This window comes from Anguilla rostrata, chromosome 4, assembly GCF_018555375.3.
Source record: "Anguilla rostrata isolate EN2019 chromosome 4, ASM1855537v3, whole genome shotgun sequence".
Taxonomy (NCBI): Eukaryota; Metazoa; Chordata; class Actinopteri; order Anguilliformes; family Anguillidae; genus Anguilla; species Anguilla rostrata.
Genome location: NC_057936.1, coordinates 23,076,234 through 23,090,559, shown reverse-complemented (window position 1 = coordinate 23,090,559; position 14,326 = coordinate 23,076,234). Strand labels below are relative to the sequence as shown.

The window sequence follows — 14,326 nt, the reverse complement described above, 5'->3', positions numbered from 1 at the left end:
GTATTAAAATGCATAGACATGCTCAGATTTTGTGCAATTTTTATTTACACATTTATATCAATATGTCCATTTAAAAGGACCAAATAGTAAAGTTGCTCCCTTCTGTATCCAACTGAACACAGAAATCTAATTTCTGTACATTCACTAAGGCTCTTTGTTTTTTTATTTTTATTTTTTAACCAAAAACAGAAAAAAGTTATGTGATAGTTCCAGAAGGCAAACAATATCTAAAGGAATGGTAATGAGTTCCAGCATACAGCATTTTTCTTTTCCTCACAGTACAAGTTGCAATGTAGTAGCATCGTGTTTTTCCATTTTTACGATGTTCACTTATTTTCACTTATATTAATATTTCCGAAAAGTTGTATTAACTGAGGATCAACAAATCCAAGAAAAAAACTAATAACATCCAACAATAAATAAATTTTATTTAAAAAAATGTCTTCTTTGCAGATTCCCTGCATGTTAAGAAAAACTGGTGGATGACATTAGACAAGGGCAGAGAAGTGTATGGAATGTTGGTAGTTACTACGTTAACCAACCAGTTTACTGTGGGAAAGAACATGTGAAACACATAGGTATGCCTTTTTTTTTGCATTGCAGAACAGGTCAAACAAAGGATGTGATAAACAGAACAGCTCTACAGTTTTTGCACATCTTGTTTTATAAACTTCCAAAATAAAGGAAAAGAAATATCAAATAAATATATCCATACATAAGGAAACTTTATTAATTTTTATGTCACATAAAGCTTCTTGTACCTGCCAAAAAAAGGTTGCTCGACACCTTATGGCAGACACGACTGCCATTTTCCCCATTCCCCCTTCCTTCACTTATTCTCTCTCAGGAGGGAGGCGACAGGGGTCAGCAAACCAGCCTTCCCACTGCTCACAGTGTACACACTTAAAACATGTTCCTCCTTTCAGAAGAATAAAAAAAAGCTAAGGTTCAGTCTAGGCAGACGTATGGCAGGATGTTCAACTTGCTCTCATCCCCATGCGGGTCCAAGGAAATGCACTGCGTCCAATCGTACCAGTTGCCCTTGGTGTCATAACAACCATTCACCCCTGGCCAGTGCTCTTTGTGTATTCTGTTGAGGTCCTCGGGTGTTACCTCCCGACTCACCCCCGGCATGTCCGTATCCGAGCTGTCTGCAACTAAAACGTGCGTCTTCCTGGACTCTTTGACACAATGTTCTTCGCGTTTCAAATACTCTGTCATGAAAAAGTGTGCCCCAGGGGTTTGAGCACCTGAGGATGTGAGCACATTGCTTTGAATGTTAAGGTAGGACTGGATGATTTCGTTCCGATATAGATCTTTCCAGTTCGTCTGCTGGAAAGGGCTGGGGAGGGGCGCACTGGGATTCTGTGGAAGCAGGTCTGTCCGTTGAATTTTGGGAGGGGGAGGCCCAAGTGGCTCCTCCCCCTGGCAAGATTCTTTGTGTGTGAGTGGTTTGATTTGCCCTGTCACAGGGTCGAAAGTCAGCCTGCGGTCTTTCAACCGCACTGGTTTTGTGCTCTCCTCTGTGGGCTGCCCGACCAAGTTTACCGTGTAGTCTCTGGGCCTGTATCTCTTCCTCCTCTTCCCCTCAAAACAGGAATTCACACCGTCGGCCTCTACTCTGGCCACCTCAGATGAGAAGGCCTGCCCAAGAGGCGGTGTGCACGAGGTGTGCGAGGTGGATTTTGGGGAGTGCAGGGAGTCCCGTGGAAGCTCTGGCAGCCCGGTGCTATGCTGAAGGTGCACGGCATCTTCGTCCAGTCCGCGCCAGGACAGAGAGGACTTGGGCTCGAGGGGCGGAGGTCCCTCCGTGCGAGACGCTTGGGCAGGGGCGATTAAAGGCTGGGGTGAAGGCAAGGGAGAGGGCACTGGAGTAGAGCCGTCCAGTAGCCTGGAGCTCGGAGACGGGCTCGACAGAGTCCCTTTAGGTGCATAAGTGGTCGGCCTCTTGGCCAGCGTTTCTTGCTTTGCGTTTTTTGGACTATAAGAGGAGCAGCGGGGGCTGCGGGGCGGGGGCTGCACTCCCCCCCCCGCCCCTTCGTCCGTCTTCGCCTGCTGCTGCAACACTGCCGTTTTTAGCAAGGAGGAAGTGCTAGGTAGTTTTACTAGTCCCGGGGAACTCGGGTGAGGCTTGACCGCGTTGACGGGGATTTTGCCGTGCTTGTCGTTGTCTAGGTGTTCCGAGCGGCCCCTGTCTGAGGGTGGGTGCAGACTGGTATCCAGGGGGCTGGGGAGGGACTCGGGACTGCCCCCCACGCCGTTGGTCGATGGCGGGCTGGAGTTGTGCGCGGGCTCGTGTGCTAATTTTTTCGTGTGCAGGCCGTCCCTTTGCCCTCCCTTGCGCTTGCGGCCGCCGGACTTCTCAGTCTTGCCTGCGTGGGAGTTGTGGATGTCATTCTTGCTCTTGAGCTCGGAGACCGGCCTACCCGAGGGAACCACAGCCGGAGGGGAAGGGTCTGTCCGGCAGGGGTGGGCGCCGCCGTTGGCGGACCCGGGGGTACCTGCGCTGGCCTTCGGCTGCACCTCCGTCTGGCCAGGCTCGATCAGCTTCTGCCAGTTCCGCAGGAGCTTCTTGGCACGCTTGGCAAGATCTTCATCCTTCGTCTTCTTCCTCACATCGTTTATCAACTTCCCCAGCCTGGTTTCCTGAATTTCCAAAATAAATTTGAATAAAAGAAGACGCATACAATGAAAATCAAACGTTTTTGCACGTTACAAAGTACTTATCTGACAAGCTCTGAACCTCCCCCCAAGTGTTTACCTCAAGTGCTTCTTTGGTGATAGGATATTTCTCCAGATGGGATATTACTTCCATTACAGCCACCATGTTGTGGATCTGCTGGAAAAATAAAGATGAAAAACATGTAAGAGTAAAGCTTAAATCACACTAAACCCTCAAGTGACATTCTAAAACCGATTCCATTATGAAAAATTTAAAGTCAGAGTCCCTAAACCTTGGATAGGTTATGCATTAATCTGTAGTCTATCATACCTTTTACAAACAACATCTAATCGAACCACGACTGTTCATTCCTGTAAACAAATTAACATTTTTGCCTTAAAAGGGCATACAGAGCCAACACGGGCACTCCCTCCTTTACTGAGTCTGTGAGGTGAACGAAATAAAGCCCCTGAGAGGCAGTGAAGCAGCTTTCTCAGGCTCATCTTCAGGATAAATAATGCTAAGGTCAAACCTGTCTGACACACACACTAATTGCAATGGCTATAACATCACAAAGTGAAGGCAGTGCTTCTCGTATTTAGCTAGAATCAGTTCAAAGATACAGTGTTACTTCAAATAAAAATACATATTATTGACAATAAAAAGCTAATAATATTTTGGATTACCAATAATCAATTAATTTGTATAATAGTATCATAAGTGTTTCTATTTTAAAATATATATTTGTGGAATAGAAAAACAATTAGAAAAATTGTTAAAGAAACTACCTGAACGTACCATTGCGGTCAGGCTACTTTATGAAGAAACTCAAATCTTCCCATTGTACCTTCCTGGCCTCTTTTTGGCTCAGCATTAAAGGAACCTTTCCAACAGCCAACCAATATTCTACATGTAAAGGAAATAGGGCGCCACATTCACCCATCCATAGCCAAACCTAGTACAGCACACACAGCAGATAACTATTAGGCCTAGTACCTCACAGAATTCCTCTAGAATAATCTAGAATTTATTTTACACCACAAGAAAACACAATTTGACCTGTGTTGGGTCTTAATTAGAGGTGTAATTAGCCCTCAGCACTGGTTAGAGTCATGCAAACACAGTCTGTTCACTTAACAAAAGCTGCCAAATGACTCATATATCTCCTGTGGTTATTTATCGTGACCCTCTGCCTGAATTCAGATTGGGCTCTTAACGGGTCTTTCTGCCGTCTCACTTTCCAACTTGACAACAGGTCCTCAGTTTAAAAAATAAAAAAAACGCACCAGGTATATTCCTCTAACGAATAACCTTCATCCTGAAATTTGCCTTCCCTTTTGATTCTCTAATTCCTTTGCAGTAATCCTCATACATGTGGAAAAACTGCATGCTTTTATGTGTGCAAAAATATTTCTGCACATAAGCCATTCTATGCCGAATGCATACATACATATACATGCCATAGAGGGATGCCATATATTCTTGTATGTGCATGGGGCAAAGGGTGCTTTATATCAGTCACATAATGGCTACAATAAATCTTTTAGAATATGACATCTTATTGCTATCTACTATCCACAACATAATGATAGTTCCCATGGCAGCTACCTCTTGGGCGAATACCTGATTCTGATTGGTGAATAAAGTTCCATATTAATATGCCTAAACACACTTGCTGAATAAATGATATAAAATCTTATATATATTATTCCTGGTAAAACATTTCTTCTCCTTCTGACTTGTTCAACACCACTGTTAAGAAACTGGCTGGTTTTTGGTTATGTGACAGCATGCAGGTCTCTAGAGTGCTCCCATTTAAGGAGCATTTGCTCCTGAAAATGTGTGCGTGCTAACTGGAAAAATTATTTACAAACACATCTACTAATTGGGATGAACCTTTTTTCAAATGTTAGCACAGAGCCCTGGCATGCCAACTCAAAGCAATGGAAATGATGAGTTTAACATGTTCAGCTAACTTAAATAGCCTGCTCTAGGTTAGTCAAACTTTAGGCCACACAACAGAGCACATCTCAAGTGTAATTGCATATGTAGCTAGAGTTAATGCCAGACAAAATGCTAGGAAGCAAACTAATTTAGCTAGCTAATGCTAGCTCAATAGGATACAGCACTAAGTTTAGTGCTACTTGGATTACATTACACATTTAGAAATGTATTTTTCAACATTTCAATCAAATAATGCAATTTAAGTTTTAGTGGCTACAGTGAAGTGACGTACATGCTCTTCAGTTGACAGAGCCAGGCACATTCTTGTTTATATAAAATGCATTTTGTCAGCCAAGAATGCAAGTTGACTGTGTATGTGTGTGTGTGTGTGTGTGTGTCTGTACAGAAGTGTAAATAATAATAAACATCACCTGTTCAATTTTCTAGCTGCACCTAAATTAACTGATTTTTAACCTACTCTCAAAGGCTTTAAAATGTTTAGACAGTATATACCTTCAATTTTACATTTGCTTGGGACGAGCAGGTAGGGTGATATAAAGAACTGAAGTAAGTTTGCATGGACTTTCACATGTGCAGCTGAATGATACTGTGTTTCTCACAAACTGAAAGAAGCCTCAGTTTCAGGTTTAAACTGACAAAGTATAGACTACAATTATGTGACATTTACTCATTTCAGTAAGCCAAGTTCTATAAATACAGGAAGGGAGAAAGAACATACTTTTTTTACTGGCATTGTTCAGCTTTAGTGATTTCCACATTTTAGATGTTTTCTTTTGTTAATGATTTATCAAACACAGCCACTAATCACAGATCACTAGTCTGTGGTCGGATAATGTATTACATTTCTGTGAACACAAGCAAGTGATTGATGTCAATAAGATTTAGATTTAAAATGTGTGCCTTAATTTCCTCATGCTATTATGCTTAGAATCAGATTCCACAGAATCACTGGCTAGCTTCTGTGACCCAATAACCATGCAATCTAAGGAACACTTTAGGAGTACTACATGAGTTTTCAGTCAATGCTCACATATGAAAGAGGCTGAGCACAAAACAAAGCAGTTTCACAGCTAACCAGAAACCACCTGAACCACCCGAACTTGAGACCTTTCTGAACACTGGTCACAATCAACTGAGCAGCCAGAAGCCAGAACAGCAGGTGTCCTTCAAGTGAGTTTCAACATTATTTCTTTTGGCCAGGCCCCCCAATTGGTAACAGGACATTTTTTACCAAATTTTTCTTACCCAAGACGATTTCTCACCTAAATACATTTTTACACACAGCTATTTTCTAACACAAAATTTCTTACCCAAATACAAGGGGACACACATGCTCATACACCCACAGAGAACACCGTAATCGGAGAAGAATGGCATCTGAATCACTATTCCATTTCCAACAGAAGCAGGACTATATCTGATCTCAAAAACCTGGCAAAACAGAAAAACCTAGGGAACAGGCAATCTGGAATGCAAATACTGCAAAATAACTGAAATAGTCAAGCGCTTCCTCTCTTTGTCGGCCTACTTTTTTGTCTGTGTACTTTTGCTAGTTACCAGAAGGAACAGAGAAAATGACTTTTTTGTCTTTTACCCATTTAATTTTACTATAGCTTCCCTACAGTACCAAAACCTCTGTGATTGGCCTTCTTGCCAAAACAACCCTGAGACTCAGTGTTCAGCATTAAAGAGGAGTAGAAGTTAACATTAGTGTTCTTTTACCTTGCCTGCCACACAAGCTGCAGTACTGCTCCAAGGAAATGTAATTTAACATTGCTACACTTGAGAAATAATTTCAGACGAGATTATTTTATGGAGGAGGAACAGTCAGAATGCACTCAGCTCAAAAACCATTTGGGTGTAACATCTGACCAAAGTCTCTCTAGACATTGTACTGTTCAGTAATAAAGGCCATCAGAAAGCTGGGATATAACTAAAATGGCTTGAGCATAAATTAAAGGAGAACATATTAATGTGATACAGTGCTTTCCTCAAACCAAATTTAGAGTACTCTACCAGTTCTAGGCACCACACTGAAGTACAGGAGGGAAACTACAGTAGTTCATGACATTAAAGTTATGTGGAAGGTGCAAGACACTGAATTGCTTCCCGTACAACAAAAGGAGGGTAAGTGTGAAAAGAGGACATCTCATGTGCTGTCAGCAGAACAAGGGTACATAGGTGGTCATTTTTGTACCAATATTGTTCGTTTTTTTTTGTGTTTGTTCAAGAGCAGTCAGTATGTGCAGTGTTGATTGCTGTCTGAAATTAAAGGTCAGACATTTGTAACCCAACAGGTTGCTACAGTAAGTCATCAAGCCTCAATAAAATCGTGCTCAATCAAATTTATCTCCAGGACTGTTTTCCCTCACTGAAAGGAACAAACAGCCGATGCTCTATAATGTTCACTGACTCAACGGAACAGTGATATCAGCAACACTCAAACTGGACATGGTGGCAAAAATCAGAGAGATGTATGTTAGTGCGGAGCAGATGTGTAGAATGATATTCTGTAATCACGATTCTTTTGAACCCAACTGTGAAACTAGCCTCTGAAATAATGTTTTTTTTTACAGAAAGTAATCAAAATATCTGTCACCAAATAAAAGGTAGTTGATGAACGTATTAAATGCATTCTTCAGCACTGTATTTTTAAATACCTGTGTATTTGATCTTGGTCTGATGTACAGTTTGTACCGCTTCAGGACATATTCACTCACTACAGGCTTGTGACTAACGGTTTAACCCATTTTGATAAAATCTGACGAATGTTAAATGTTAAATAATGAAGTTAGCAATATTCCCGATATCTTTTTGCATTTATTGCGGTAGAAATTTGTTTCTTTTAATGTTCAATGACTAAAGTGCTGCAATAGGCTGAATGATCATAGAAAGTAGCTGATATATGAAGGAGTTCTTGTTTTAAAAAATTACAATATATAATGAAAGAGCATCAAAAAGTACTCGCTGGGAAAAATGTTTAATTAATATTAAGACTACTTCAGACAGTAATCTGTAATATTACAGTACTTTTGAAGTGATCAAGGACATGCAATAATGTCAAAGATGTCAAAAGGAGTTTATATTCTTTATAGAACATATTTAAATCATATTTAATTTTGACTGAAACAGAAACAGGTGACCAGCAGCAATTGAGAAGAGGTTATGTACAGCTGTACCCTGAATAGGATGCTGAAAATTCATTCAACTGCAAATAGTCACAGTGAAGTTAAAACACTAACGGCCAATTTTATTGCTCTGTATGCCTGAAGTGGAGTTTGTAATAAAAGGAAATTGGCAACTTTACTTTCCCCATAACTGTACCTAGGTACACAATTATGAGCTTATACAGAGTTACATGTATTTAATGTTAGGAGGGAAACGATAAGCAAAGGTTCAGACATCTTTACATTTGCACTTTGTATGTTCCAGTTCCACACAAAAATACTGATGACATTAAATTCAAAGGAAAATATGAAGGATGTTAATAAAGTTGACACCGTAGACCTCATTATTTGTAAGAGATAGCCATTACAGCCAACTTCAATGTGCGACAATTAAGCTAGCCCAATCATGCCCACATCAGTGAGTCCTGCTTCGACTGGACTGAAGCTCTTGTACCACAACTGAGGAGGGATTGGTGGAAGTGCCCCTGCTGGTGGCAAAGTTAAAAATGAAGACTCCATTTGGCTGATTGGTAATGTACTGTAGTGATGGGCAAAACAGTTCTTTTTAGTGTACTGAATCAGTAGAATCAGTTCACTAAAAAGATTTGTTCAAAAGATTTGTTCACCGAATCGGGTGCTGTTGGATGTTGTTGACCGTTGACCGGGGAGCATTTATAAACAGAGCATTTTCATACAGAATGCGTAATAGCCAAAAAAACCAAACACTTTCTATCCCTATTTTTTTACAATGTTTTCGTTTCGATTTTATTCCACACAATTTAGTTTGAAAGAAAGTGTTTCATGCGGGCATTTCATTTCACTACATTTCCCAAAATTGGTTGTTTTAGCCCTAGACGTGGATTTCTGTGCCGTGAATTGTTCTAACGGCTGCTTGAAATAGAAAGTGCTGATATACAGTGGCTAAGTAGATCACGTTTCCTCATAAAATGTAGTCGATAAAATAGTAGCCTTGGCTAGCCTACTTTGAGACATGTTTTTTTTTTTTTTTTTAAGTCTTGTTATTTCATTGAAAATAAACATCACTCGACAGTGATGTTCGATTATTATCTATTTATTATCCATTATTCCATACCGTACCCACTCTCCTCCCCAGAGACTCCTCGCTCCTTGCATTCGCTACAGCAAGAGGAATGAACGAACTAGTGTTGTATAATTCGCGAACGATGCGGGCAAGTGTACTGTTGTGTCGTTCGCGAACAATTCGGGCAAGTGTACTGTTGAGTCGTTCGTGAACGATTCAGGCGTAGTACGTTCAGTGAACGAATCACTGAACTGATTCGTTCACTGAGTCCGTGAACAATAGTCAGTCGGTGAACGACCAGTTCACATTCGCGAACGAATCATTTCATGAAGTGGTTCAGTATAGTTCGTTCACCCAAAAGATTTGTTCTTTTGAACGAATCGTTTGCGAACGACACTACACTAGTGTACTGTTCTCATTATGTGGCAACACAATTTAACAGCAAGCTAAACTCTGTCCAATAAATGCATAAGAGTCAGGGATCATCTTAGTTGTGCTTTTAATAAGATGCCGTTGTAGATGCATTCATGAATCAAGAGTGAAACTGTAGAAAACACAACAAAATACCTAAGCAATTCAATAACGTAACATAACATAAGCATTCAACAGAGTTAGAGCTGGTGCAATGACATGGTAGCTATAGCTTACTGCTACATACTACATGAATTTTAAATAAACCAAAATGTCTGAATTTTTACTATAAATGTATATTAAATTATAATACTGCACTTGCACTTTACATAAAAAATAGTTCTCACAACAGCCTATATTCTATTTTAGCTAATATCAGCTCCACACCAGGTAAGCACATGTTACATCTCGGCAATTACAGCATATATCTTACAAAGTTCACAAAAGCATCTTCCTCACAAATATCACCAAATACGATTAGAATATGAGGTTACATAACACAGAAACTTACAGATGATGCTTTCACAAGCTTAAAAGAAAGGATGGATATATATATATATATACGGCTGCATCCGAATAGTCTGTTTTGCTTAGGAAGGTTTCTAACTGAGTGAAATGACCCGGAAGTGTCTAAGTGGCAGCCATGATAAGAGCTGGTCAAATTCTCTAAATGCTAAGGAAAGGTGCTTCAATGCTTCCTTTCTTATCTCCTTTAGCATAGGACACACTGGACCGTCCTTTACGAAAGGAAAGGAGATAATTCCATCCCACATTTCCTTGCAGCAGCAACATTTAAAGCGACGCACCATTTGGCTGTTCACAAAAACAAATGATCAACATGACTGAGTTGTGTGGTGGTTCTTAAGCTAATATATGCATAGGCTCACAATCAGATCATAATCAGCATATTAACCATAACACAGAAGTCTGTCTTTCAAGAAAAAAGGATACAAGATGTTTTTAGCCAGATGATGCTTTTAATTCAACATGTTTGAAACTTAAGAATGATGATATGTACAGTAGTAGATTTGTAGGCCTAACATGTTATGCCTATCTTGCATTCAATTTAACAATTAATTTCATACAATCATACTAATTGGGATTCATGTCGACAAATATGAGTGGACAGGAGAGTGAGCGTGAGCAACCACTCTCAATGTGACAACCATTTCATTTCACTTGTGACTGGTAGCCTATATTCCTTTTTTATTTTTTATTTCAATTCCAACCTAATGAAGTAATATTCTTCACCGGGTTGCCCACGTTTATATAGCCTGCACGAAACAACAGGATAAGAACGCACGGGACAAAGTATCTAAGATGCGCTTTTAGTAGTCCATCTTCGGAACATTGTAGTTTCACCACTGCAGACCCAAGTCAATAACATCTGCCGTCGCATAATTACGTAGCCTAGTGTAAGCGCAGTCGGATTCTCTTAACACCGCGGTTGTCTTTTCCTAAATCCTTATGAATTCTCCTTCACATCTTTCCTTGACCTCATGACGTTTTCCATCGAGGTCAAGGAAAAGTGGTTAGGAAAAGACATAGGATGTGAGTTTTTTGACTATTCAGATGCAGCCCGTGCTTTCACATGAAAACTACTTCCTGTACAGACAGGTTACTTCCTGTTCAAACAAACCACCACTAGGAGGTGCTAAAACTCAAAAACCTGGGGCAGGACAGGTAAGTTAAATGAGATTGTCAGCTATGTAGGATTTCAAATACCCACCAACATGATTCTGATGTAGAAAGAGCTGGAGGTACATACATTTGCACTAGAAACCCCTGCTATCCTTGAAACAAATTGAAGCCCTGATGCTGAAATTCCGTGCTTGGGTTTGGTCGCCACACGTGGCACAATCACATACTGCCCTCTGAAACAACAACAGTTATGATTGAAAGAAAAATCATGAAGCTTTTCAAGAAACAAACCTTAAGAACTGCCTGAATATTCAAAAGATATATACAGTACAGTATTAATTCATACACTGGTCCAAAATAAGGTAGACTTTTCCCACATATCTCTGAAGCATCACGTTTCATTTGAGAAAAATGTAGTCACGTTATTCAATTAATATTAAAATCACCATTCGAAACTAAATCTCATTTATAGTAACGTTACAGCGCAAAGCTGATGCAAAAGTAGCCATTCCTCCCTCCTTGCTTTGGTCGGCGTAGCTTCCAAAATTTCCATGGAGACAAATTATTTAAACTTCCTTTGAATAGCCGGCTAATTCGTTCAGTCAGTTGTATAAACACATCAGAGACTGGTGTCTACCCTTTAATGCAATTGTTCTTTTAACTTTTGTGGCTACTTAAGTTATTTACACCATATGTACAGTAGGTCTTGACAACTTCGCTATGTGCAGATTGCTTGCAAGTAATATTTTGAATATTAGCCAGTAACTAGCCAAAGTCACCTCATTAAAATGTTCATTTCACGTCACATGCTCTCTGTCGCTCTCTGCCCATCGAACCAACCAACGTCGTTAGTATAGCAAACAAAAACTCTAGCTAACCAACTTGACCCGGCACCAACCAAACCGATTTAGATGGTAAGCTGGCTAGCCAATTAGCGAGCTAAACGAATGTTGGCTACCGCTATCCAGTAACAAAATATATGATCACCCATTTTCCAAATACAACATGAACCCCAACACACGGCTACGTTACATGTAAACCGATGACAAGCCTAACTTCAGCTGCAAACACTTCAGTATGGACCCAACTCTGGGCCTCATCAAACACAGAGTGCAGCCCCGACCTTTCCCACGGACTCAAGCCGGGCGGAAGTGGCCGCACAAACGCCGCTCATACATTGTGACTCAAGAGATGTGTCGGCAGGATTTTATCCAACTAATGGTACGACACAGCAATTAACACAACCATTTCAATTTGGAATCAATCAGTGACGTATGCTAAGGCAATGAGTGGGACGATCAGAAAATCTTATTAGCTATATCACATTTTGACAAAAGGCTAAAGTTCTTTAAGAAAAACTAATCGACATTAGCTACTTGGGAGCAAGCTGGCTATCTAGTTGTCTAACGTTAAAACATTCAAAATATAGATGGCCAGTTAGCTAACATTAGTTCATTTTGTAATTTGACTAGCTTAAAATTAAAGCTACTGAAGTTAACGAACTTTCCCAACTTAGCCAGCCAGCTGGCAATGACACATGCGGATTGTAAGTTCACTAACAGACAGGAAACTACCTTGCTTGCTAGCTAGTCTAATTATTTTACACTATAGTAGGATTGACAGTTTTTGCCAGTGTTATATATGTGAGCATTGCTGATATCATAGCATAGAATTAAATAGTATGCCAAACTCATCCAGAAAACCTTTATAATTTCAACAAACTTCAGACCGCTAAGCGAGTCCTAGCTAAATAGTGTTTGCACTTCACCGTATCGCGCCATACACTTTCTAGATAGACAGCTTGGCTTCTTTGCCCAGCGAGAGCTCACAGGAGGAGCTCGTTGAAAAAAGAACAGCGACCAAACAAATCCACGTTTAACTACCTTTCAAACTTGTTAAATGTTTGTAAATGATATTCAGTCCAGTCTAACACGGTTGTCGGGTTCTATACGTAACCTTACAAGAAACATTACTTTAGAGCCACGGACAGATGTGAGTCTCTGTTTGTGCTTGCACGAGTCGTGTAGCCATTGAATCAGTCTGTGTTGGTAACCCTAACCATCTATCTAGGTAACAGGCGAGTTAAGCAAAGGACCAAGGTAAACGGGGGACTGTGTTCGCAAGAGGCCCATTACTCACATTGCTTTGGCCATCGATGGCCTGCAGCAGCCGGTCTCTCATCTGCTGCGGGGTTGCCGAGGCCGCTGTCATTGCCTGGCTGGTGCGGTTCGGCTGGCGGGGGGACAGGAATCCTCCGAAGAGACGGGTGGGTGACTTGCAGACACTCACAGGCCTTTCGGGAGATGTGCTAGGAGGTGGAACCCCATGTTTTCTGCGGTGCTTTTTGCACCATGTGTGTGTATAGATATCTGTCTGTTTTATATAGCTATTTCCAGGGAAAGTGAGCTCCTTTGACGTTTGCGCCCACTACCTCTCCGACGCTCACCTAGCCTTCTGCTCTGCTCCCTGAAATGCACTAGACTAAAGAAACAACAGAGACTCTAAAGAAATAATAGTGACAATCCTCTTTCGATCTGTTCCGGAGTACGAAAAAGAGTTCCGGTGCTTATTCAAATAGGCAACGTGTGCCAATATTACGAAGTTCCGCCAGTAGGACTTCCGCCATCTCAATATTTCGATACAGTAACAAATCTCTGCAAAAACGCCTGCCCAACGTATCATGAGGAGGAACCATCGGGAGGAACCGTAGGGGAGGAACAGAACTACGCACAGACGTAAACACCTGCATGACCCTGGTGTAATCACTAGAGGGACAAGGGAGATATACTTAAGGGAGATAATTCGCTGAAGGCCGAGGCCATAGTAACAAGGAGGCCTGAGCCCACTTACAAAGCTGTGTTCACGCCAACAATGCTGTCATTCACACCACCAACAAATTCCGGGAGAATTCCACCACATCCCATTGCATTTACACCAGGAAAGTACCTTGCAGTTACCATTAGCGCGAATCCAATTATTAGGGGTGCCCCGTTTTGTCACTTCACAGCGTCATTTGAGCTCTTCAAATTTTGAGCGATTGGATCTAGTTAAATTGTTAAAGGTTTTTTAATTTATTTTTTATTTAAATTGTTCACGGATGTAGGCTATTTATTTGGCATATACTGCCATCCCAAGCCGCAAATGACAAAAATGACCATACTTAGTGTTACCATATTCTCCTTTGGACTGAAATGTCTATTTTACTTTATTTTTTTATCATGGACCATGACCATTATTCGTTTTTTTCGGTACTAAAGGTATGTATGTTGAAGTAAATTAGAAAATAATTTTATAGAATCCAGCGGATTTTATGTAACTGTTTGCTAGTGTTAACAAAGTCCTCCCCACAGACCCGAGTCTACCATTTCATTGCAATCTTTACCTCCACTGGTATCAGCAGATTTCTACTGACTAAGAATCTTTGCCCTCTATCTCAGA

The 14,326-nt window shown here is 40.7% G+C and overlaps 1 protein-coding gene and 1 long non-coding RNA gene across 3 annotated transcripts; both read right to left on the bottom strand.

The window, feature by feature from the left end:
- Window positions 1–22: 22 nt before the first annotated feature.
- On the bottom strand, window positions 23–13,620 carry crsp7 (cofactor required for Sp1 transcriptional activation, subunit 7). 2 transcript variants are annotated; one of them, XM_064331492.1, is made up of 3 exons: window positions 13,028–13,620; window positions 2,762–2,836; window positions 23–2,646 (listed from the first exon to the last, which is right to left on the bottom strand). In XM_064331492.1, exons 1-3 carry the CDS (start codon window positions 13,097–13,099, stop codon window positions 949–951), a joined length of 1,845 nt encoding a protein of 614 aa, XP_064187562.1. In that variant the 5' UTR covers window positions 13,100–13,620; the 3' UTR covers window positions 23–948. The 2 variants fall into 2 exon arrangements, with proteins under 2 accessions (XP_064187562.1, XP_064187561.1); XM_064331491.1 differs by having other exon boundaries at window positions 2,762–2,839; window positions 13,028–13,619.
- LOC135252878 (uncharacterized) lies at window positions 9,319–13,020 on the bottom strand. Its single transcript, XR_010329486.1, has 2 exons — window positions 9,759–13,020; window positions 9,319–9,380 (listed from the first exon to the last, which is right to left on the bottom strand). It is a non-coding gene; the product is annotated as an uncharacterized LOC135252878 (long non-coding RNA).
- Window positions 13,621–14,326: the final 706 nt, after the last annotated feature.

Bases quoted from the DNA above. Each gene is read 5' to 3' on its own strand.
- crsp7 (XM_064331491.1), bottom strand. From the start codon at position 13,099: ATGACAGCGGCCTCGGCAACCCCGCAGCAGATGAGAGACCGGCTGCTG. The intron at 2,840-13,027 runs GTGAGTAATGGG...TTATTTTTCCAG, and splicing joins CCATCGATGGCCAAAGCAAT to CAGATCCACAACATGGTGGC. The intron at 2,647-2,761 runs GTAAACACTTGG...TTGGAAATTCAG, and splicing joins TCACCAAAGAAGCACTTGAG to GAAACCAGGCTGGGGAAGTT.